This window comes from Solea senegalensis, linkage group LG13, assembly GCF_019176455.1.
Source record: "Solea senegalensis isolate Sse05_10M linkage group LG13, IFAPA_SoseM_1, whole genome shotgun sequence".
Classification (NCBI taxonomy): domain Eukaryota; kingdom Metazoa; phylum Chordata; class Actinopteri; order Pleuronectiformes; family Soleidae; genus Solea; species Solea senegalensis.
Window position 1 is genome coordinate 9,728,487 of NC_058033.1, and position 27,057 is coordinate 9,755,543.

At 40.9% G+C, this 27,057-nt stretch overlaps 1 protein-coding gene across 4 annotated transcripts in view; it reads right to left on the bottom strand.

Annotated features, from left to right (window-relative positions):
• The window catches only part of arhgap32b (Rho GTPase activating protein 32b), a 95,988-nt gene that overhangs the window by 8,115 nt on the left and 60,816 nt on the right, over positions 1-27,057 (bottom strand). For 2 of the 4 annotated variants that reach the window (XM_044041769.1, XM_044041768.1), the window contains exons 7-18: positions 24,993-25,130; positions 23,243-23,335; positions 22,243-22,365; positions 21,521-21,598; positions 18,900-18,981; positions 17,271-17,321; positions 16,387-16,461; positions 5,239-5,388; positions 2,207-2,309; positions 1,474-1,618; positions 896-978; positions 99-206 (exon numbers count right to left, since the gene is read on the bottom strand). In XM_044041769.1, coding sequence (XP_043897704.1) covers positions 99-206; positions 896-978; positions 1,474-1,618; positions 2,207-2,309; positions 5,239-5,388; positions 16,387-16,461; positions 17,271-17,321; positions 18,900-18,981; positions 21,521-21,598; positions 22,243-22,365; positions 23,243-23,335; positions 24,993-25,130 — 1,229 coding nt within the window. Of the gene's footprint in view, positions 1-98; positions 207-895; positions 979-1,473; positions 1,619-2,206; positions 2,310-5,238; positions 5,389-12,211; positions 12,428-16,386; positions 16,462-17,270; positions 17,322-18,899; positions 18,982-21,520; positions 21,599-22,242; positions 22,366-23,242; positions 23,336-24,992; positions 25,131-27,057 lie in introns of those variants that run through there. The other 2 variants (XM_044041770.1, XM_044041771.1) reach the window with 2 other exon arrangements.

The following is a 27,057-nucleotide window of genomic DNA, read 5'->3' on the forward strand; positions in this document are numbered from 1 at the left end:
AACTAGTGGATATTTTTATAGCAGGGAACTTAACAGGCAATCAGGGCAACTGTAAGATGACAAAGATAAACATTTATGCAACAGTCTTGGCATCTCACCTCAGCAGGTTGGGAGCCCAGACGATGGCCAGGTTCTTGCTGTGCATGTTGGTGATGTAGCTGAAAGCTGCCAGGCGGGAAAGGTGTCTCATGAGGAACTCGAGGGTCCTGGAAATCAAGTATTCATATATTCAGATTAAAATGGGTTCCCAATCCTGACGTGTACACTGACCATGATAGAGTGACTTCTATAGAGCATCAGCAGTACAGTTCCCTCAGTGTGCTCAGAGGAATTTGCATTCATATAGAGCTGAACTAACGATTATTTCTATCATCGGTTAATCTGTCGATTATTTTCTCGATTAATCGTTTGGTCCATAAAAGGTTATCAGAAAACCTTATATTGATCAGTGTTCGCCAAACCTGGAAAATATGATTTTGTCCACAAACCAAAATGATTAACTTTTAATGATTTCTTTGTTATCCCGAGCAAAGAAGTGAACAAAAATACTCACACTTAAAAAGCTTAAACAATCGGAAATCTTGTTTTAATCATGAAAAATGCTTAGAATCGATTAATCGATTATCAAAATAGTTGTCGATTAATTTAGTTATCGATTAATAATCGATTAATCGTTTCAGCTCTACATTCATACACTTTTACAAAGGACGGGAAAATGTTTATTCATCAACAGCTACGTAAGAGTCATCTGGGACCTGTTAAATTATTCTACTGAATGCAGTGTGACATCTCAAAAGCCCTTGATATGAACACTAACTGCCATACAAAACATGCACATCTGTAACCTGCTGTTTACTAAGCCTGCCAGCGGGGGGCAGTGTGCCTCCACACTGACCTGTAATGCGGTGGAGGAAGCTGCTGGATGACATCATGGATTTTGATGAGTCGTTCTTCATCCGTCGCAGCCGATACGGCCTCCTGTTGAGTCAAAACAAAGCAAGTGATGGTGAGATAGGTAGAGTGCTGATGCATCTCTGTATTAACAGGAAGTTCGCTCATCATTCTTGGTTCACACAACTACATGCAACACAGAGGGGATATCATCCTCTGCTCTGCTTCCCCCCCAGTTGCCATAACAACTACCAAACATTTACTTCATCCTCAGGGACAGACCTGAAGGTTTTTTTTATTCCAAGTCACACACAGAGTGGTTTGCTTCATTTGTAATGACAGGGTGTGTCAAGTATAATGCTTTCATTAGCCGAAGTGTCAGCAAAAGATAAATGTGCAGAATAACTCAAAGGGAATTTACTTTCTCCACTACAGTCTTGTAATCAATACGTCATTCCGCAATCAGTGTCCTTTGGGGCAACTGTAAACACAGCCGATAAAGTCACGTGCTCTGAACATTAACAGACTTGCAGGGACACCCGAGTGTGTGTGAGAAGTGTTTAGTTCCGTGGTTTTGCTTACAGAGAATTTCTCATAGAGCTGGTAGGTGAGCAGGGGGTTGGGCAGCTCTCTGAAGTAGAGCTTACACAGCGAGCCCACACAGTGGATGTCCTGGATGTAAACATCTTTGGTCAGGTCAGGGATCTGCTCAGAGTCAAACTCATGCCTTAAGGAAGAGGAAGAGGACAAAGTCAACGCAGTGACCTTTTCACTAATGCAGGGAGTCAACTTAATTTACGCATTAGGAACATCATTTGTGTAAAAGCATGTGCAAATCATACATATACAGTAAATAAATGGTAAATAAATTCATCTTGTCACTGTAAATGTATTAAATAAAGCAATTAACAAAGCGACAAAGCAATAGCAATAATGTATGATGACTACAAGACACAAAAAAACATCAGGCTAGATTTAATCTAATCACAGGCTGTAAAATCTAATGAAACTGGTCTTGGTGTCTTCTGAAACCAATCAAATTAGTTGGAAATATTGGTGTGAGATGGCAGTAATAATCGCAGTGGACCTAGAAAGAGATAATCAACACAAGAACTAACACCATTACATTCATTCACCATCTTCCCTTATCCAACAATATGGACATGAAGTTATAGAACATGAAGTCATCTTAAATACAATTCATGTGATCAGTGTTTAAGTGAAGGCGATGAGGACTAGCAAACAAACCACATTTCAGTACACACAGACCCACATAAACCGTGTTCACTGAGCAGTGTGTGTCTCTGCGTCTTACCGCAGTTTCTGGATATTTGAGGCGATTCCAGAGAGGCGGTAGATGCCGTCCACCACGCCATGTTTCTCGATGAAGTCGGTGCAGCTCTTGAGGACCTGGGGAACTGTGAAGAGAAAACCATGTGTCGTCACATAACACATCTTGTTCAGTCTTCACCAAGCACCACAGCGTCAAGGTTAGAGAGTCTCGCATAAACACTAAAGGTCAGGGGCCTTTTGGACACAAGGTTGCAGGCTAAGAGGGAACGCTGAGTATGAATACATTGTTTTATGCTTTCGGTGGGAGGAAAGCCCTTTATAAGCCGAGGGCGGAAACATTTAAAACTAGTACTGTGGAAAGAAATATTCAAGAGCTACAAATCTATCGTTGCTCTTGGCAAGTTTATCTATTTTCTACACAAACAAACATTGAGATATCTTGTTATCTGTGAGTCAGCTTCAAAGCACAATGGCAGTGTTTGTGCATTAAAGATGGAAAGACAAAAAAAACAACAACAGAAATGCACAGAGCTTCTTTAGTCTCCTTCTGCAACCATGAATCATGGAGGCATGTTCTTTCTCCGTGTGTGATAAGGATGGCAAGTGTGTGTGTGTTCGTGAGGAGGTTCCCAGGCCTCCCACTGCTCACACATCATTCAGATGATGACAGAGAGTGGGACACTCACTGAAGCAGCTGTTCAGATGAATTCCAGACAAGGGTTGCGAGAGGCTAAATGGATAAACGCTCATGCAGAAGAGGTTCCCAAAATGTGCATTTTGGTGTAAAATAACATTTTTCCCCACAAGTGGAAACAGTAGCTGATGTTGTGACAATTTTTAACCTCTTTTGAAAATGATGGCTGTAGAATTCACCTCAGAGCACTCAGACTGATTGAAAGTGGAGACATGTAGGTTACTGATGTTCGGCTGCTGCCTCCTCTTACTGACAAAGGTATCATGTGAGAATGCTATTACTATTCAGTCTCTAAGAATGAGTCTGAAACTGGTTATGAAAAAGGCTTTTGGGGTGGAAAAACATCTGACACAAACCTCTACAGCTTGGATGTGACAATGCTGGTACAGCTATAGTAATTAAACACAGCGGGAAATCATTTACTTGCTAGCCTACGATTTAACGCATCAAAAACGTACTCCATGATTTCTTGTACTGTAATCAAAAGAAATAAATCATTTAATAAAAAAAAATCCGAAACACCCAAGCATGTAAAGATGGAATTTCTGCAAGGAAATCGAGCAACATCTGTCCCACAGACTGCAGGCACATCAGTGTGATTAATACATGATGTTTTAATGTGGATTTATAAATGTAACATTTATTTTGTGGAACATGTGCTTGTGGAAAAAAGTACAGCCATCTATTTACTAAGTAATTAGTTAACTAATTAACTTATGACACTTTTCTTTAAACAGCATGGTTACCTAAAGCATGTTTTTTAAAGTACATCATGTACAAATTAAAAGTGAAAAACCTTCACATACAGTACCTATTTAGAGTTAAACGCAAGTTTACAAGTGAAACGCCACTTCAGTAATGGCAGGTGTTGATTGTCTATTCACAAGCTACAGATCATCATTATTATGTTTTCAGTGTCAGTTGTTTTCCTGTCACTTTCCAGAGGGATGACTCAAAAACAACTGAACCAATTTTTTGAGCAGATCTGACTAAGTGGGTGAATACATCCTTGTTTTCCTTAATATTTCTTAAATTCTCAAGAAATAATGAATGTATAACTACAAGGGCATATGTAAAGTGGTAATATCTACTAAAGATTTGGACAGTGATCCACATTTGGTGAATCAAAATGAGTTTTTTTGGGAAGGGAACATTGTATTGTTGGTATGCGGTTAGTCTTCTCAATATGTTGGAATGAGTGACAGTAAGGGAGTGTTGAGCACTGTTGGTGACAGCATCCAAGCGCTGGCATGAGCTATGAGTGACCATGGAGAATATTCTGTCATTAATAGTGTTTTTCTTCACAAGATCACAGCTCTGTTTTATTTCTGGACAGTTTGACCCCCACTACAGTGTGACAGAGTGTCTCATCCCTCCATGTAAAGGTGAAGCAGGTTTTTATATAGGTTCAAAAGATCGATTCCTTCTCCAATGAAGGTGTGACTTTTATGCAGAACAAACAAGATGGACCGCACTCAGTGTGACATTTCTGAAGTAATGCGCTGCTACGACTCATGCCTAGATACAGATGATCCATGAACATGAATCAAGTTTTCAAGTTAAAGTCAAAATGAACACAGTGTAATCAGCACACCGTGATTCTCCTGCTCTGCACCAATACCATCACATCAGCTCAACCTGACATTCAGACACCATGCTGCAGAAAGATCACTGAAACTGATTATTGTAGACTTCAGCCCCACAATCATCCTAATTACAACCAGAATGCAAGGTACAAGGTCAGCAGACGCGTTGAGGTGAAAGAACACCACTCTCTGAGCAACAGCCATGATGTCTCCAATTAATTTGCATTTGAGCCTTAAGGTTCACAATGGTAAACAACAATGTAAGCTGTGGCACTTTTAATAAAGCAGATTTCCCACATAAATTCTCATCATTACTACATCTAGTTATAGCTGGGGGACAATTTCTTGTCCACACCACTTCCTTGACTTTTCAGTTCGCTAGGCAACAGGTAGAGAATGCAGGAAGTCACTGCACACAGGCCATAAATAGCTGGGCACATTTATAGCTGGACTATAACCTTTTTCTTTTCTTTTTACAGACTTAAGAAACAAATGTGACTAACTTTATAGGTGCTGCTAAACAGATTATGCCTTTGAACAGAGCCAGAAAAACTGTTATCTCCCATTTCCTTTGTTAACCATTAGTCAAATTAACTTTGTAGCTAGTTTAGCTTCATAACAGTTGGACATAGATGTGTCAACCTCAACATCAAAATCAGAATTCAAAGCATATTGCATATACAATTCAAGGTTCTTTTAATGGTATTTAGGGGAGGAAATGAATCCAGGTCGTACTTTGACTCTCAGGTGTGCTTGTATGTGAGTATTTCTTACCATCATATCCAGAGTTCAGGAGGTGTTCTCCCAGGTCACAGCCGAACACCCTCTCCCGCAGGATGCCCCTCTGCTTCAGCTTCTGCTTGGTGGGCCTGGACTTCATGAAGGACCGCAAGAAGGTGATCAGCTTCCCGTGCTTCTTAGACACTGAGGAGTGAAGGAAGGACACAGGTTATAATACTTAAACACATGTTTTCTACACTACAGGAGTGAAGGAAGAAAGGACACATGTTAGATTCTTCACACATGTTTTCTACACTACAGTGACTAAGGGCTCAGCTTTCACAAGCTCTATCCATGCATTGGAGTGAAACCCCATACAAGGTGCTCAACGTGTCCCATTGTGCATTTCAGCCTTATTCTAATGCAAACTCTTCCTTTATGCATGTCTGGTTTCCTTGAAGCAAAAGCTTCATTCTTAAATACCACCTCCCAGGCAACTACAAAAGAATCCTCAACATCCAATACCAGTATCCTCAGTTCCTCTTGCCAAGAAGAAAAAAAAAAAAAAAAAGCCAACCAGCATTAATCATACACTTTGCCTGGGAAAGGGTCGTAATCTTCTTAAACTACACACCAGTTGTTTTCTCTGCTTTTGAGAGATGTGGAAAGGCCATCACTGGAATCAAACAATGTGATTTTTCTATGCAGGGAGGAACAATAGAGCTGGCCTCTCCTCCAGACATTTGTTGAAAAAAAACAACCTCATTGAGACTCCCATACTTGGAGCAACTGGGAAGACAGCAGTAGCAGAGTGTTTTTCCACTATGGGGACCCTTTTTACTCGACTTGGCCCAAGCTTGATGAGAGCATCAATTTAATAAAATCACTGTTTTTTATATGTTTAGATCCTAAAGAGCAGAATATGAACCTTTGAGGCATAGTAGAGTATTTCATTCTTTTTCATTTATTCACCATCGTAATACTAGGGTCTGTAATTTGTTTCTGAAACACAAAAACAAAAAAACTATGTCAGTAGAAGCTCTTGCAACACTTTATATGGTATCCAGGTCTCGGTCTGCAATAAACTAAGTAAAAATAATATAATAAAATGAAAAAAGGCACAAAAAAACAACCAATCAAATCAAAACGTCAGTGGCATTATAATTAAATAGTGCAGCAGCTTTTACAGTGCAACAGTTTCTAAACAGAGGAGCGACAGTGTGGAACAGTTCAACACGGCATCCGGGAAGAAGCTGTTTTTCAGTCTTGTGGTCCTTGCCCGGATGCTGCGCAGCCTCCTGCCTGATGGGAGAGGGGCCAACAGCTTGTGTGTGGAGTGAGCAGTGTCTCTCATGATGCAGACTGCTCACGCTCTGCATCTGCTAGTGTAGACATCTGGGAAGCTGTGTCTAGTAGTCCTCTGGGCAGATTTAACCACCCGCTGCAGCGCTTGCTTCTCTGCAACTGTGCAGCTGTAGTGCCATACAGTGATGATGCAGGAAGATTGTGGGCTCTCCATCACCTCCTTCTTGCTTTTCTTTGGTATTGAGGATCAGATTGTTTTTCCCTGCACCACAGTCCCAGTCTGTACTACCTCCTGCCAACTCGTAACCGTTGGTTATAAGCCCCACTGCAGCAGTGTCGTCTGTGAACTTCACTATAGGGTTGCCGTCACAGTGGGCTCTGCAGTCGTGTGTGAGCAGTATGTGGAGGAGTGGGCTGAGGACGCAGCTCTGAGGGGAGCCAGTTTTTAGGGTGATAGGTGAGGATGTGATGTTACCAATTTTGACGGACTGGGGTCTGTTAGGTAAGAAGTCTTAAATCCATTTTCAGAGTGTTGGGGCTATTCCAAGTACTGACAATTTGCTCACCAGTGGCTGTGGGATGATTGCATTAAAAGCAGAACTAAAATTCAAAAAGAACAGCCTCATATAGATGTGCTTACTCTCCAGAGGTGTGAGGGACTGATGGATGACAGCCGAGGTGGCGTCAGCTGTGGAACAATTCCGCCCGTAGGCATACTGGTACGAGTCAGCTGTTATGTCAACGAACTTCTTGATCTGTGTCATTGCCAGCCTCTGAAAGCCCTTCATTATTATTGGCGTAAGTGCAACTCCAAGTATGAAACTGGTCCTAGTAAAACGTTTGCCCTCAGCTCCCCATCACTGCTACAGTGGGTGGATACATATTCGTCTCTGCTATATCCTCTACAGACACTTGCATGGTGCTGTCCTTCATACTGACTCAGAACAACACCCCTTCCTTTTCCAAAGCACAACCGACCTCTCTGGATCTCAAACCAATAAAAGAGCACAAAGCGCTCCACAGCCACATGGCCCACATTCCTGGAATCTAAAACATTTCAAAAGACAGTGCAGATGGTCTCGCTCAGGAAAAAAACAAAACAAATCAAAACACCAGCTTAAAGTTCACTACTGAGGACAGTGGTAAAATGTGCAATACCTATCTTGATCATTGTGTTCTTTCAGCCACAACATCTGGAACTTCACTAAATCCCTCATAACAAAGTGATGGCACAAACGTCTCCTGTCTTAGCTGCTCTGGCCTGAAGTGGAAAAACTGAGGTGTACTGTATACCAGTTTTTATCCTTATTCCAGAACACACTGCTTTAACAGTCACAATCACAGCCTTTCCACTTCTCCGATGCATTTCACAGACCCAACATCATATTGAATTTACCTGCTCGGGCCAAAATAAGAGGAACACATTTAACATTTGGTCAAATCAATAACTAATCTCCTGAAAGTTACTAGTGCCCTTTGCTGTCAAGCCGAGTTTTGCTGTCAATGAAATCCAGCTAAATGCATGTCAAAGCTCACCAAACTCAATCTGCAGAGACAAAGCAAACCCAGTAAGAGAAAAAACACAGCAGCATATCTGTGTGAGATAACATGAAAACAATTGTCCCAGCAGTGATTTCCTGCAGCGTTTAGTGATTATTAGCACTCGAGTGATTATACTTTGATGAATCTGACTTAGATGCACGTACATCATGAAGCACACATGTGCTCATACATGTATGAATATTATTATTATTACAATTATTTAAATCAGCCACTGTGTGAGTGCACTCTTGGCTAGAGACTATTACTTAAAATGAATGAGAGGCTTTGTTCTGCAAGCTTAAGTTACATTATGAAAGTTAAATGCATGCAGCAGACTTAAGTGAAAACATCAGTAGAGGTAATAAGCTCATTGGAAAGATGCTTTGTGGCTGAATTCAGTCCCTCTCTTCAACTCCATTTTCCACCAGATGTCCTCTGGTTCACTTATTGGAAAACTGAGTGAACCAGCCAGTGTTTTTACAGTTTTGAGAGGAACTACTGTTTTGCAGTAGTATATTTATTTAAGTATATTTCTATTCATTTAAATGTGTTAAATCAAACATATCATGATGGCGGTGAATAGCTAGAGGTAAATATTATGTGTCAGCGGAGGTTCCTTTAAGATACAACCCCAATTCATTCACTTTACATATCAAGTAACCATCCAACAAGATACTTTATCAACACCATGTGATCATCACATCAACATCACTGTTTTCTTATAAGAAAATGGTTTCACTGATGTTCATAACATACAATGTGGTGTCTCAAAAAGAAACAAATACTAAACCAAGATAGATTTGTAAACTCCTTGCTCCTCTTAGTAGATACATACATTTGAATCCTATTGCTATGTTAATGAAGCAGCACAATCAATTCAGCACCAACTGTTTGTCACTGAGCCAGTATCTGTAAACAAGACCCAGTGTTTCTTTTCAGGGGAAAAGTGGAGCTACAGTTTAACCCTCAGGGAGAAATTCCTTCTGTACTGCTGTAACCAGAGACAAAACAGCTGAGGCAGCTTTGTTTACTCACGGTTTATGCATCAAGAAAGTGGCCTCAGTATCGTGCCGGAAAAGGCGTAAACAAGGAAAGTGCAATGACAAGTACAACTCTCCAGAGCACGGACACAGACTCCCATCTGCCTACTGGAGGGCAGTTGACAGCCTGAGGGCCAGTAGCTATTAAAGCATGCTCAGCTGTGAGGCCACTGATACACTCACTGCCGAAATCCAGCTGGGTAAAAGGCATTTAATTTAAGAAGAACAGGACTGATAGAGGCTGCTTTCTGTGACACTAATTACAAGATTTAGAGCTTCAGGGTGCAGTGATTCAGTTATGTTCTTTCACAAAGTTAGGAGACTAGCAAAGATTGTATTTAAAAAAGAAAAAAGAAGATAAAATCTAAAGCAGCACAGACCAAGGTATCCCAACAAGCACTCCCTCACATGAGCCAGATTCGAAAGACAAAGGATCCTACAGTTCCCATGATGCAACTGGATACAGTTTATCATTAAATCCTCTCTGTCCAGGGGTGACACTCAAATGCTGTGTTTCTATCAAGTAGTACAGTGTAGTTAAGCTCACCATGAAATGGTATGTAACATCAAACCCCGACCTGGCTTGCATATAAACTATGGGGTATGAAGCTCAGATAGCGGGAGCGTCGCATCATAGCAGTGCCACGCAGTGAAAACGGCCAAGAAATTCAACAAAGAAGAATGCAACACAGTAAACAGTGCTGTGTGTGGTGACATTATCAATGAAAAACTGTCTCAATGGACTGCAATGTTTAGCTCCGCACTGATCCATTATTTTAGTATCCTTCCCAACCTTTGATAATTGAAACTCAAATAAATGTGTTGTGTGCTGAACTGAGCTGTAATGCATGGTGAAAATTGAAACATTACTTTGTATAATTTGTAATGACACAAAGTACTTTAAAAAACTATTTCAACTTTAACTTCAGCTGAGTGGGGCCAACCAGGACAACTAAACTGAACTGCATATGAGAAATTAGAGGAGTGGCCCTTTAATACAAACAGCTGACAGTGGTTTCTATAGAATATACTGTATATTTGCAAACATTCTAAACTCTCATGACATGTCTTTGACATGGGGTTCTCTACAAGGTGATATGGGCTGATATTTACAGTGATAGAAATAAGAGCCAAGTGGCTGAAGCCGGTACCTGTCATAACAGATCAGATGAGGCCAGATAAAACTCAGCACAGAGAGGGATGGTTCCTGCCTAATCAACCTTAACAGGTTTCAGCTGCAGCCCTGAACTCACCAACTGTATATGCATGACGAGTCTTTTCCCTCAGAGAGCCCAGTGAGGGGCTGGGATATGACAAGCAGGGGGCCAAGCATTACAGCAGAAACAATTGCATACGTAATGGCAAACATCACGCACTGTTCCCCCCCACTCAACCCCAGACTGACCACCTCATTCCACCCAGTTAGGGAGGAGCATTTCAAAAGCACGCAGAGGAAAATTCCAACTTCTTAGCAACACTAAAGCTGAGCGGCGACACTACCAGAGCCAATCAGCCTGAGACATTTGATACAACTACTGTGCGCATCAGTGTTCCATGAATACACATGCACCAGGAGAGGCATGAATGTGGCTCTGTGGGACTTCATAGTGCTCTCATTACAACTCAACTCAACCATTTCACTATGACCAGTGGCCCCTCCTTAACACACACAGACACTCATAAGCAGTGGAGTGGGAAATTCAAATTGCCATCCTCTGCTGGTAGCTATTATTATGATATTGTTGTCAGTCTCAGATGTCTACATCCTGCGAGAACAAGAGTTCATTTATGGATATGACATCATGGGCTTTTCCATAGAGATTTCCCCTGGTGACACATAATGGTGAGTTTTTAAACAGGTGAGAGGATATTCATCCCGTCAATGCAACTGCATTCACTTGGTATCTGGAGGAAAATGTGAAAATGGAGACGACTGGGAACAAAGTCCTTCAAATAAATTCCTGTAGCCACAGTAAACTTTGCTTTACAGCCACATACATGCGTCAACAGGCAAGCTTCATCATAATGTTGTTTTTCCTGCTCACTACCAACAACAAACACACATTTGTCGAGTGAGAGGCAACAACCACAGAGATAATGTTTGCCCGACTCATCAAACTAAGAGAACACAATGGCGGAAGAGAGACTGTGCACATCTCCTGTAGGAGTTTCTGGATGGTCATTGGAAACAGCAGAGCAGACACTGACCTCTGTTTGGACACAGGCGCCTAAGTGTGCAAAAGATAATAGGAACAAAATGACTAATTGTTCCATGTCTCAATGCGCCAGTAAACAGAACATCAGCAGAGAGAATGAGGACAGACTGGGAAGTGTCAGCCGTCGTTGGGTTTTAGTTTCTGTGCTGTCAGTCGACAGCAACACGAGGGGACACTCTGACATGGACTAAATGTATATTTAGTCAGATGTTTCACAAATGGACACCACATGACTATTTCAAATGTTTTCAGTATTCTTGGCACAATTGTGTTGATATTGAAACGAAGCAAACCCTAAAAGCTGCAGTTTATGTGTTGGTTTTTCCATTTTATGGCAATTGAAAATGTAGTAGGTGCAGTACTGTAGTTACTGTTGTGTGATAATGCGCCAGTAGGTGTACACTCTATTACACAGAAAGTGGACTCATGGAAATTACATGGCAAATTGCAACATCTGCCATATTTCTACAAATAATTTTAACCTTGTTTTCAATGTTTAAATATTATCAATTTTCTAATCTTTGTTTATTTTTTTATTTATATTACGAGTATTATACATTTATTTAATTTTTGCTTAACCATTAATCTCTTTAATCTGACCACAAAAAGCAGTACTAATTGAACTAACTCTCAGAGAGAAATAGAGGGGGGTCAAAAAACAAACATTCATCATAGCTAATTGAGTTATGGTAACATCTTAAAGAATCAGCTGCCTCTGCTTCTTGTAAGACTGGGGAACTCATATTGTACATTAGTGATTCAATAACTGTGAAATAAAAAGGACAAAATGGAAAACGTTGCGGTCTCACAGAGAATCCATCATTCACAGTTTATTTCTCCTGAAACTCGATCCGTCTAACACAGGATTAAATGTTATGCTTCAATACTTCAGTAGAAAAACAATATCCAGACGCAGTCTCTTACCTCAGATCCATAGCGCTGGACTGAAATGACAGCATTTAAAAAAGAAAGAAAAACTAAGAAGAAAAGAAAACCCGTCCGAAGTACAAAGCGCCGCTAAACTTTTCCCTAACCGCTCACCTGTTACAGAGGCGGGGAAAGTTCACCTGAGATAAGCGGTGTTTAAACACTATGTGTCTATAACACACACAACAGGAGCAATAAATGACAGGAGGAGCGGAGTGTGTCTGTTCTCTCTGCGCACACACACACAAACACACACGCAGCTCCTTCAACACCGCCAGCCCCGTGCTGCCTTCACGTGCTGCAGGAAATTTCAAAGCGCTCTGACAACTTCTATTTCAGCGGTGATACAACATTTTTCTCCACAACAGGAGTTTTTTTTGCAACCACGTATTGAATTAAAAATCAGCTCAGGCCCCCAGATAGAATAACCTTATTAATTGTTGAAAGTCTCAGTCCCTGAGTGGACATGTTGAGTCATAACAGAGTCATAGTAATTTGTTGCTGCCCCAGAATCACAAGACTGCCATCAGTCTCTTTTCACTACATGTGATCACTTCAACTTTTAACAGGCTTTTAATAAGTTGGACAGGGGACATGTCTTTGACACACAGGCCACTTACACAACTCTTCTACTCAAGTACAGTTTTAGTTTTTCTGCCACTCTGTACTACTTACAAAAAGCAACTGGTCTAGGTATCATTGGACACTTCTGATTGTTGCATTTCCAGTAGTTTTTCAGCAAATCATCAGTTATTTCAACTTCTTAGATGCTGATGATGACTTTAAGCTGCAAAAATGTAATCACAGTCACCTATTTACAAAGGAAATGTGAAGATTCAGAAGTCCTAAGAATAAACAGAGGATAAAGGACTGTTTTCTTCTTCTTCTTTCAACTCACGCCGACTAACAACCGTACATAGTAAGTAGAAAAATTAGTTCCACCCTGAGCAGCTCCAACGGTCCAATGATAAATGTGTCAACTGTAACAATCTAATACTGTCACACATCATCATATCAGTCACATGAGCCATTAACATGTAGGTTCTCCTTTTACTCTGTAGATTTTGCAAATAACACATCACAACACATGTGATGTCTGCTTATGGATGCAGGACACGCACAAGAGTACAGTACATAAAGAATGCTCCCCATTTTGCAGAGTTAAATGTATAACTTTTGCCCTTCTGTGTCTACACTAACAGAGCCGCTGATGAAAATTATTAAGAAAGTCAAGCAAAATTTAATACGCATGTCCGTCTTCTACACCATCACCATAGAAATCAGGAGCAAGACACAAGGTAAAAGGATAATATGAGAGTTCAGAGAGTGAAAGCTACAGTTTTACCATGTAGCCCCTGGACTAGTCAAGAGTAGGAGCTGTAATCGATGGCATGGGGCTGAGTCAACAGGATTAATTTGTCACACAATATTCAGTGCTGGACATATAGCGGTATTAGAACAATGATCACCCATGACATAAAGAGAGGAAGTACACAGCAGCAGGTGGAGGCTCCCTTTGGACAAGCAAAAACTCACCTTGCAGTCTGAAACATGGACATGAGTGTGCTACCTGACTGTTCAATATCTGTGAGATTTACAAAACGATTTGTTTAAGTTAGCAAAGTTTTGTGCTTCAATCATAACTCAGCTTATAACAGTGTTTCTCACTCCTGGTCTGTTTTAAATGTTGCCCTGCTCCAACACACCTGAGCAACATCTAAAACATGCAGGGCACTGGGTCAACGGAGACCCAGGACTGAGAAACCCTGGTTTATAACATCGTTGTTAGCAGGTTAACAAATGCAGCCACAAACAGGGAGATCAACAGATCGACAACAACAGCAGTCTCTTATTGAAGCTCCAGTGCAACGTGTTACACAAGGGAGCTTGCATAGTTTCACGGCACCAGGAAATGACTGGAGATCCTCGGGAACAGGAGGACAAATCTTACTCTGTCTCACACATTCTCTCCCCACTTTCCTTCCTCCCTGCCTCACATAACCAGCTGTCTTGGCTCATACAAGCTCACAGCTGCCGAAATCTCTGGACTCCAGACATGATGAAGGCCTGCACTGAGGAGAACAATGAAGGGGGGGAGACTTACATCTGGGTCAGTAACTGGCAGGTTTACTGGGCTGTCTGAAGAGGAATAAAAATCTGAATAATAGTTTTTTATTGAAAAACCATTCCAAGTCCATTCATTTCCTAATTGATGTTGACAATTGTTTTTTTTCCCCTGTAGACTTTGTGCCTGAGACAGCGCAAGAACATGTATGGAAGGATGGGTAATGTCTGCTTTCTTTTGCCTTTTTCTAAATGGTAGCACTGCAGCGTGTTAATAATTTCCATGGTTTTACTGGGAGGCAGGAAAGGTTAGTGGTGAGCATCGGAGATCTGAGCAGAGCAAGAATATTTTTTCCAATGCTGTGTGGCTGCCTGCAGGAATGTGCTCTCTCAGTCACCATGGAGAGGGAGACAGAGATTCTTACTGTTGCAGGACAAAGCTTAGTGCTCAATGGATGGGTTTACAGGCCCCACTCTCATTGTGAAAGGATTAAATAAATCAAGGTCGGTCGAGACCTAGCACCAAGGCACCCCTGGTGCGGCCATTCGGCTTCAACCAAACAGACACATACAAACACAGCTGGACCTCATCCAGACACAGGGTACATCCAGCAGCTTTGAGAAATGCTCTAGTAACCTGGCTCACCCCTGAAGTCATTTGCATACACCTTGGATGGCAGCGTAACAAAAACAGAACAGGGATACGTTTGCCCTGGTTTAAAAAGCACAGTTCTCCCACTAATCCCTCAAACTTTTACACATAGTTTTTTTTTCTCCCTTTTGCAGACAAATTACATCAACGTAATCTTTTCTTTGTTATCACACAAGGATTTTTAAAGCAAGAGAAGGACAGTTAAAAAAAAGCAAATACACTGGACAAAAACATGTCCTCATACTAGACACTGTATATTTTTTCAGTTTGAAAAGTGACACCGAGGAGGTAAGACAGAAGTATAAGTTAGCCACCGCCCACCACAGGGGAGACTCTTCTGGTCGCAAAAAGAATTTTTTTTAAATAAAGCTGTGTTTCCATCATGGTATGTTTCAGTATGGTACAGTATGGTCCTGGGACAGGCTTGTGCTTCGACTGGGAACAGTCCCTTTACTTGGTTGGGGGGTGTGGGCTGTACCGGTGTGACCCACAACGAACAACAACCTTGAACGCGACACAACAGACAACAACCCAAAGGACAATAACAGAGGACACCTAGCAACTCTTTTTTTCGTGCTCAGTTTGTGGCCATTTGGAGGAGTTTGTCTCGAATTCCATGGAATATTTACACCGATTGCAAGGGAGTGACTTTTTCTGACTGCTGTAGGTGGAGCCGGTCTAGCTGCACCCGGACCATACCAGACCATTTTACTCTGGTACTATGGGTGCCAAAGAATGGAATGGTTGGGCCTGGTTATTTCTGAAATATTCCTAATGGTACAATACTGTACCAAACCAAACTGTTCTACTAAGTGGAAACACGGCTTTATGGAAATTAAGCCTACTTCTCTTCAATTCACAACATCACTTAACATTTTCCTTAGGAGTTGATGGTCTCAATCTCTAGTTTCAGTTCTTCGACAGAACATGATGTAAATTTTATAAATCGTGTTTGCCTTTAGAGGAAAATAGATGATAAAGCACAGCACATATGAGTGTGATTGACAGCCGTTATTATCCAATAGGTGGCTGGTTGCAGGTGACGTCTGTGGCTCCAATTAAATGGCTTCACAACTGGAGTTTGTTTTACAACTGGAAGACTACGTCTATGTTTTATATACAGTGTGCTCTCACATTACTCATACACAGTCTAAAATAGCTTCACTACCAATGGACCTAAATATTTTCTTGGGCACCAACAGATTGTAGAGAAATTGTGGATCACACACACACACCACAATTGAACTGGATTGTGAGAGGCTACCTTCATTCATACAAAGGTTTTGTAAGTGAGTGTGAAGAGCTATAACTACCTAAACTACCACTAATTTAAAGCTACTGTGACAGGTACAGGGAGTAGTCATATTAGGGTCACACAGTTCAAAAGCATCGGGGTTGTGAAGTTAGGTTTTGGTTAAGGGTTGGTGGTGCAACACACACGGGGCTTTTTGTCTACCTGAACTTAGGCTGTAGTGGTTTAGCGGGTCGGCCACCCATGCATTGTCCTCTATTACACTCTCCATCTCCAAGTCTGCATGCGGCCCGATGGACAGATGGATCAACAGACAGATGGGTGGATGGCATGGCATGGAGACATGAGAGAATCAGCAGAGGGAGAGAAGCATGTCAATTTAGCAAACAGAGAAAATTGTGGCACAGTGAGGTCAGATGCTTTGCATAGAAAGTCATACTTCGATGCCAAAGCAATAAACTGCTTGGTGAGAAAGTGTAACAATAAGAGAAAATATGGAAATGAAGCACAGCCAATATGAAGAAACATTACATTTATCAGTAAATGTATTTTTTATGTTTATGACAGAACATTTAAGTCATAATCCTTAGGTTCTTATAGCCCCTTTTTTATAATTGGTCTGCATTTTTCTTGACAATAGTTATTCAGCACATTTCCATTCTGTAATTACTTCTGGATATCATAGTTTTCACTGTTTGAGGCACACAGTTATTGTAAGAATGAGCAGTGAAGGGGAAACAATGCAGTACTTTTTTCTCATATACACCAGCTTGTCTTTATTGTTCAGTGGTGTGGAGATGCATAAGTCACTGCTAAAGGCAATAAAAAAAAACAGCTTATATTTCTGACAAACACAAGGGGGCAAATCAGTCACATGAAACACCAGACAGTGACTTCTGTTATTATTATCATCATCATCAGTTTGCCCAGTTTAAAGTATGGCTACAACTAAAACTATTTAATTTAAAAACAGGACTAAAAATCTAAGGCTCATAACTTCATAATCAAAACTAGTGTGAGTGAGTGAGTGAGTGAGTGAGAGCAGTGTGAGTGGACGTGGTGGATGAAGAGTGTGTACCAGCACGCACAGGGGGGGAAGAGATTCCAAGAAGCGGGCTGCAGGCCAGAGCTGGGGGTGGCTGAGGTAGAGGAGTCACAGTCAAATGCAACAAATCAAGACACATGCTAAGACAATTGTACATCCCTGTGCAGTGAGACAATGACAGAATTAAAGGTGCACTCAGGCAGTGGAGGACACACGCACGCACGCACGCACGCACGCGCGCACGCACGCACGCTGAACTAGACAGCCCAATATTTTAATTTGGTTGATTTATATTTAAAAAAAATACATTTGTCTAAGTAAAGTGCAACAGTTAAATCTACACACACACATACACAAGCTCATTTCTGATCAGTCACACAATCTGAGAGGCTTAAAAAGTTGATTGGCGGGGCAGATACTATGGGCTTCCAGCAACACCTCAAAACCTCGCACATACGATATCCTCTCCCCCATAATTGAAGTGCTTGTGGGGTTTGTGTGTGTGTGAGTGAGTGAGATTTCTGCTTTTTGCGTTACTGTGCCATCACTTAATCCTGATCTCAGTGGCGTTCCACTGGTTGGGAAGCCTGGCTCAGCTCACCCAGCCCAGAGCCAGTCAGATGGCTGTGATAGTGAGTCATGCTGGTTTAATCAGTCTCCGGTTTGGATTCGTACACTGAGGTTTGATCAGAAAAGGGATCACTCATACAGCGATGTGATGTGAGCTGCCAATTTCAACAGCAGCTGCAGTGTGGGAGAAGTTAATGTTTAGCTCAAGTCTACATCACGGCCGCATAAAGTGCTCCGTTTGATAATGTTGTACATTTGTCTGAGACACTCGGGAGTGTGCTAAAGAGCTTATCTTGTGTTTGCTCTACATGGTCATAGATTAGCAGAGCTATCTGCAGTGGATTTGCATAGTGCTGAGTCAATAGCTAAAGCAATAGCATGATTGGTAAGCTATTTCGGGGGAAAGATGTGTTTAAATGATGGGTTTGCTTTCACTGCATGATACCCACGCACTAAATGTATATAAACGTCACACTGGGCTCTGCATATTGAACTAAGGTTTTACACATAATGACAAAAACATTTAGAGTCCAAGCACTTCAGTCATTTAAAATCATCACACAACTGTTTTTCAAATCAGTCGATGTTGATAATTACCAACTTAATTGTGGTTTTAAAATTCTTAACGGACTGAAAACAAAAAAAACACATTTTGCAAGCCATTGTGATTATGTGTTACATCTCAATGCGTGTTTACACAATGCATGTGATATAGAATATATGATAATGTTATACTGATAACAAAGAAAATGCTATTGTGTCATACATTGTTACTGAATTATTGCCCAGCCTGAATGTAAGGATATTACACCACTCAATGGATCTACTTACACACAAACACACACACACACACACACACACACACACACACACACACACACACACACACACACACACACACACACACACACACACACACACACACACACACACACACACACACACACACACACACACACACACACACAGCCACTTCATACATCACACACCTAACCACTTCCTGAACATGAAGCCGTATTAGTGAGACATTAACTGCTATCAGGGATAACTTCCTTCCAATTGTGAATCATTTCAGACGAAGAGGAAGAAGGAGGGTGTGTACCTGGTTTTGGCACCGAGTTAGTCATGGACTGTGGCACCTTATCATTTATGAGCTCCACGCACTCGCTGGGAAAGAAGCCAACCTGGACAGAGCAGAGCAGAGCAAAGAGACGAGCAGGTGAGGTGCAAGGAAGTACAATCAGATATGTACACACATCTCTATCGTAGATTAGAAACACGTGTCAAGATTCTGAGGTCACTGCATTTTTGGATTCTGATTGGCACTTGTTTAGGACATTTATGGATCAGGTGGCATGGAAATGACGACACTGAGTGTGTGTTTTTATTCAGTTAAACCTGGAAAACGGAAACTCATACAGTATTACATACACCAGTGCTTTGTGTTTTCTGTACCATTATGTAAAGTACTGGTTCCTAAGTGTCTATGAACCTTCTCCATGAGAATAAAAATTTGGTGCAGGCCACAGAAACACACATCAATATAATTCACTCCTGATGGAGAGAGCTGGTTTGTTTGTGTTATTCTTTAATTACTATCCAAAACACCCTTTTTAAGCTCTAATATTCAGTATTAATGGTCCAGTTACAGTTAGTGACATCTAAACACTTGCTCAACAAACATTAAGGGAACTTCACTAGCCTTTACATTCCACTTTAAAACATAAAAACACATGCTGTGGCTGGTTTGTCCATTTAGGCTGTTGTAGAAACATGGCTGTGCAAAGTGGCCGCCTCCATAAACCCAGACCTTGTCTAAAGTTTATTAAAAAGACTCGATTAATTTTAAAGTGATAATACAAACAGTACTTATGGGTAGTGTATTCAATTTCTGCCAATAATCCCTCATAAATGTTACATATTGGACAGATTTAAGTGTGGATTTAATATGGAAATTGCAGGGTGCCCAAGACACATAGACATAGTAGAGATGTATCCGTGAATAACCAGCCAATGAGAACTTTTCTGAATATAATGAGTGTGAATGGCAGCAGTACTTCTTACAGGAACAGAGCCAAAACACACACACACACACACACACACACACACACACACACACACACACACACACACACACACACACACACACACACACACACACACACACACACACACACACACACACACACACACACACACACACACACACACACACACACACACACACACACACACACACACACACACACACACTCTGCCACACAGAGAGGGCAGAGGGTCAGAGGAGGTTCAGCCAGACATGAGCTGCAAAACCCAGTGTCATTGCTGTTGCAGATTCTGATAGAAAATAACAAGATATCTGCAGTCAAGTTCGGGCTTTAAGAGTGAAGTTGTCTTAGAAAACACATTTGCCATTTGTTTAACCAAAAAAAATAAAGGCCACACTATGAATGTCCCCCCTGGGGCTTCATGTCTCAAAACGCACGGGATCAGATTTATGAAGAATAACATGCAACTTAAATAAGGACTGGCGTTTCCATTGAATTTACAGCACAAATCCACATGTGTGATTTCCCTTGATTTACTGAGGGAGTAGCTCATTACACAGTCGGCCCCCTGAGCCTGCAGAGATTTAGCTGAGATCATAGTTCTCAAAAAGAGAAATTAATGTTTACTTTAGCCGCTTCCGCTTTAATCCAGCCAATATCATTTATCGCGTCACAAAATGAATGTGTTGGGACTTGAGAATAAAAAAGACAAGACTGATTTCATTTTTAATCAAATCTTCCACAGCTGAAGTTGTTTGAGGGCACAATTCCCTCCGTCTTCTCACACAGTGTTTCCATGGTGAGTTGCGGTGGAGGGATGATAAAACGTGATGGATGTGTGTACTAAAAACCACAGTATTTTTGGAAGATATCCAGATGATTTGTCCAACTTTGACAGCTGAAACCTCTCATAAACTTCAGGTTGGCTTGGAGATGCAAGTTTTACGCAAAATAACGACTGAGAGATGTGTAAGCAATGTGGGCATGAGAATGTTATGTTAAGAATAAAAACACCCTTCTTAAATGAAGATATATCAAAACACCCTGTCTATTGTAAGATACATTTTGTTCCCATTAGTAACTGCTCTCATTTTGATGTATATGTTGTATAACCATAGCTCTGTAAAAAAACAAAACATGGCCCTCATTGTAGCCGCAGAGGGCTCAGCAAACAGAACATATGCACACACAAACACACAGATGTTTTTCTTTTACTGTATAGCATTTAATTTTTTTAGGAGAATTATAAACCTGTGTGCCATGTTTTGGTATGTGATAAGACTTTTAAATCATTCATCTGTTTCCTCATCTGTACTTCCTGTGTTGTATTTTATTGTCTCGTGGACACTTAAGCCAATAAACTGCAATAAAATCTAAATCTACCCACAAGGATTTTTATCATTTTTTTGTGCACATAGATAACACGGACATACTGTTTTGCACTCAATTTAAAATAACTTGTAATACACGGGAGACTATTAATTTAATTTTTCAGTTTACATTACAGAGAAGGCCTGTAATCCAAGAATTTTAGTAAACCCTATGGCTTTGGAAACTACTTCACAACGCGCCACTCTCTCCTCATCCTTAAAATACCTCAAAGTTTACAGTTAGAGGAAACCGGTGTGCGCACACTTGTGTATATACTTTTGGCCTCAGGCTGCGTGCAGCGTACCTGAAATCCATGCTTCCCTCTCCACCATGTGGTGTCTTCTTTAGGAGGCATGTCAATCACTGAGACAATGTCACCAACCTGCAGAGAGCACAACAAAGACGGGAAAGAGAGGAGATTAGAAATGTATCCGACTGTTCCTTTACTTCTTGATGAGAAAAGACCTTGTGATTGCTAAAACTGGAGGCAGTATTCAGCTACAACAACAAGGCTGGGTACTGAAAATGTCTTTCTTAAACATCTTCAAGTCCTGATAGCAGTCAATCAATAAAGATGTCTGGAAAAAAAAAAAAGATTAAAAGTTGGTAAACACTCACTTTATTCATGTCCTACCCTCCCCTTTCACTAACTGACCTGCTTTTGTGAGCATAGGGCCATTTGGCCGAGTTTCCTGCTATTGCTAGCCTAGACTTACAGACTCAAGCTTTAACATTCAAATGCATGACATACTCTCTCTGGACTGCTGTGGTCAGTGGGATTAAACCAGGCTATGATGTCATTTCCCTGTTCAACTGAGGAATTTGTGCCAGAGCATTTGTACCAGAAAAGATAGCGTGATTGTCCATTCAGATCTTTCCCTCCATCTTTGTCTTTTTTGTTTTGTACGGTTCAATGTTGCGAGCAACAACAAATGAGGACACATCTGTGAAGAATTCTTATGGAATCTCAGAGTATCTTGAGAAACGAGAGAAAATGAAGATGCTGATGGGTTTTGTTGTCATCACCTCGAAGGACAGCTCATCTGACGCCTGGGCAATGTAGCGCTTGATGACGTGCGCAGCAGCAATAGCTGGCACGTTGATAGATGACTCTTCGTGGACCAACAGATGATTCCCCTTATTGTCAACCTAGTGCAAATCAAACACAGACCGGACTTACAAGCAAATTCAACAGGCAACGCGAGTGATTAGACAAAACAGAAACAGCAAGAAAAATATGACAGCATATGATTATCCTGCATTTAAAAGCTCATCTGCCTTATTGTATTATAATGTGGTTTGACTGAAGCCCTCACACGTTGAATCCATTTGACACTTATTTCTGAGGGTGCATTGAAAGCTGTTAAATAAAAACATGAATGACAAACCCAGGTCTGTTCTGTGAAACCAGAGACCGCATAAACACCTGTCGAGGACCAGTCACTAGATCCAGGTCTGCATCCAACAAACATAACTTTTGAAACTACTGAATAATGAAGGACTGCATAAATCTGTGTGCTGTTTTAATTAGGACAGACGGCTGTTTGAAAATAGTCCAAAAAATATCCAAAAATGGGAAAGAAACTGAACATCTGCAGGATTTATGGGGCACAATACTTGAGTATAAGTATCATACACAGTACAAAAGACAAAGCTGGTACAGATACGACTTCATACTACCTCATACCGAGTTATTGTGATTCTACAATAACTCAATTGTACTTTTTCTACACTTCTCAGCATCCACAAGTAGAAGACAAACTGTTTTATATAGCAAAGGTAGAACAAAGTAGGCCACAAGTAGTTTGAGCTTTGGGTTTTGCCGTGTGCAATATATCAAAGATGTTTCTCTTCTGATGGGCCACTCTGCAGTGTTTGAACATAATGCTCCTCTGATTCAGGCCACAGTCGTTTTTCCTAATACATACTGTGCAGGAGTATTAATGCATTTCTTCTCCATGATTACAATTTCATCTGCAGGTAAAACACCCAGAGTGATATCACAGACAGAACATGACATGCTTACCTCCATCCATGTGAGGGCAGGTCCACAGTTGATCTTGTTGTCAGCGATGGCTGAGAGCCGGGAGAGGTAGGCTAACAACATCTGGGAAACTGACTAACATGGGGCAACACACAAAAACAGGCCAGTTAGAGTCATTACTCTGACTTAAGATTTACAGTAGTAACCATTATTATGTACAGTATGTACTAAGGCCTTTTTCACTGCAGATATATTTGACATGTGTTAGTTAATTACAACATTGACAATAGTTCTGTTCAGGTCACCAGGCCTGTCTCAATTTTTCTGATCACAATTATTCGCTCAAACAGCAGATTTTAACTAAGATTATAACTGTTTTAATTAAAACAGCTGAATGAAGAAGAAGTATGTTTTTAACACTATTTTTACTCTGATTCCCTGTTGTTATTTCCTTTGACTGCCATTCATTCAGTGCTAAAATTCTTAAAGGGGCAATGTGTATAACATGCAACTAGAGGTTAAAATGGATACTGCAACATAAAAAGAATATTTCAGTCTAACATGTCTCGTTAATCTGTGATGCCATATCCTGGTAATTTTATGACTTAACACAAATGATTTCTCACATACAGCTACTCTAATGCTTAATAAGGTGGATTAGATTCATAACCTTTGTAGAATCATGGCATAAAATGAATCCCAATTATTTGCACAACTGTCAGTTGTCAGCTAAAGTTCAAGGTTGTGACAGCACTGACTGGTCAGAATGACTGGCAAGAAAAAGGCCTACAGTCATCGACCAATAATGTACCGGATATTAAACTTGTTAAAAACAAGACTTCAATTTAAAGGAATACTTCAACGATTTACATTTAGCTTTGTATTACTAGAACAGGGGAAGCACAATTTTTTCAAAAATATTACCCCTATTCTAGGAATACGAAGCTAAATGCAAATCGGTATTCCTTTAAGTATTCCTTTAAGTTAGTTGCTCCCATTCGAATGCTCTGGCTCCTGTTGTTATGTGCCATTAGAGGACAAATGCAAATAATTAGGCAGCTAAAGAGTGGTGCATGGCAGCTAACCACTTGAAGTGGCATTTGTGGCTATGACATGATATTACAAGGGAAAGATAGTTTTACAGTTTCTGGTACCTCGCATCTGTGCATTTGCGTTAAAGTTGACTCCCGAAACTTAACTAAGGTGAAGTGCTCGAATATAAAATTCAGCTCTGGTGGTGAAACAAAAAAGTCTTGTCAAAACCTGATGTTATATGACAGCAAAGAAAGTCCAAAACTAAGATTTAACATTGGAGCCTATAAATTCAGCTACTGGTGAAAGTAAAATGTGGCCCGCAGGCAACTTTCGAAGGCTATTGTTCCAGAAGGCACACACACAGACACGCTTAAACAAACTTACACACACACAAACTGGTTTGGCCACTCTGTTTGATACCTCGGCATTCTTTTTAAAGCCTCAGTCTGACCGTACAGTTTCACCTGACTCGGCTCTGAATAACTTTCTCAAGTGGACTGAAGGGGAAATAACTGACACAATATCAGATGGCACATTCCTAAGGATAGGTAGATCCCATTGCATATCAAAGTGCTGTGTGAGATTTAAGCAGAAACAAGATTCTCCAAAATGCAGAAAGATAATTATTATGCTGAATAATGTACATCTTTTTAAAAGTCTATATTTAGACCAGAGTCAGTTTCATGTTATAATGTGAAGAAAATCTATTTAGGATTCAGATTGGATTGAATATTTTAACCTGCATGAATTAACTCACCTCTGACGAATCAGTCAGACTTTCCAATCGAGGCAGCTCAGGCAGCTGTGAGAAGCGTCGGTCATAAATGCAGAGGTGTAGGTGCTTGTCCAGGACACGGAAGTCCTCATAGCTGCGCTTCACAATCCAGCTCCGGCCCTTCAAAACCATGACAGAAATGTGAGTGCAGCAGGTGAGGAGACAAAGACACAACACAGAGAGCTGCAAACACTCTTGAAAAATGATAAATGTCACAATACTGACACATATGTTCACTAAAGTCTTTCACTGACAGCAGCTTTAAAAGGTGATGATACATCAGTCTGGTGTTTACCGCTCGTTTCTTGCCTTGAAGTGCTTCAAAATCAGTTAGGGGAGTTTTAACGACATCAATTGCTGATTGTCTCATATATCGTAAAACTAACGAAGATGAAAGTGAGGTAAAGCTAAATGGATCAGAAATGTCTAACAGCCAACTCAACACTAGCCTACAACTGAGCTAAAATGTTTTTGATGCAACTGTAGAGACCAAATAAGTTCATTCCTCTGATTTACAATTGTAAAAGCCTTTTAACACAACAATCATAGTAAGATATCACTGGGTCAATTCCAGTTTGGTTGCTGCTCCAATACAGGATGCAATATCCTCCACTGTGCACACATCACACCACACAATAAAGCCACCTATGTAAGAATATAGTACACAGATTTCTGCTGGACTTTCATTAGCATACTTTTATCCTCCAGAGTCTAGGAAATGGTCTCCGCTTGCTCTTAATCCTTCTACCTTTTTTGCCTGGATCTCCTGACACTGCATTCAGTTCATGTTGGCACAAGAACCTCAGACTCCATCACGTTAAGTACTGCAGCTGCCGTGAGCCTGTTTGCTCAGCTCACTGCTGCGTAAAAAAAAAGGCTAAAACACGACTAATTTACAGCAAACCTGACCATCAAATTTGTGGGTGGTTCCACAGAAGAAGGGCTCATCAGTTAAGCTGATGAAACGGTGTACAGAAAAGAGGTCCAACATCAGATTTTTTATTTTGCTTTTATTCTACTCGCCCACCTCCGTCCTCCTGAGCATAGAATTGTTCACTTTCCAGCATTTGCCATTTAAATAGCAATGCACCAACCACAGGTGCATGTGGCTTTTGATTGGCTTTATTGATGTTACATCCAAAAAACATCTATGAATATTTCAGACACTGAATACAACCCCTTTGTGCCTTGTGCCACACTTTGTGCCAAGTTTACGCACCATGTAAATAGCAAAATTGGAGGAGGACACGCCCTAATGCACCTATTATCTTGTGAGCTGAACACAATTGTGTTTGCGGGCCGGTTATGGCCCGTGGGCCTCGAGTTTGACACGTGTTGTAAAGTATCAGTTGCTTCTCACCGTCATCACATAACACACCCATAGTTTACACATAATTCATCTATCATCAGATGCTGTTTGGTCTGAACCACAAGTGAACTGTGCGGTGTTGTGCCTGGGTACATTTCCACAAGCGAGAAATTCAACTGCCACAAGGTCACCTGATCCTTGAACACCACGGCATATAACTGAAGGCCTGAAGCATACAAACGCCCCCCAGACATGCCTTCACAGCGGTACAGTTTAAAGTTTGCAGAGGAATCAAAACAATGAGCCCACACAGTCCTGCAGAGGGCACTGATGTGAGCTGAGAGGACCAATGTCCCTGGCTTATGCTCAAGAGCTTTGACCTGATGCCTCGACAAAGACATTGAACTTTTTCAGCTACTGTATCGCTTACTTCCACGTCACAGATTTCTGTTATCCTCAGTTATCAGGCAGGAGATTGTGTAACACTTGCAGACACAGATCCATCTCACTGTGACTGATTGTAGCCTCATTTAAGATTAAGATTTGATTAATTAGATTCCTTTTCATACCATTTTAATAAAATTTATTTTACGCATTACTGTCTTCTTAACTGCAAGATCTGAGGTACAAGTGAATGTTTTATTTTTTGGTGCCTACTGTACGTTTGATCGTTGTACTAACTAGTATCTTCAAGTAGTAAGTCATTTTCAGTTCAGTGGTAGAGAAAGTTGTCTTTCA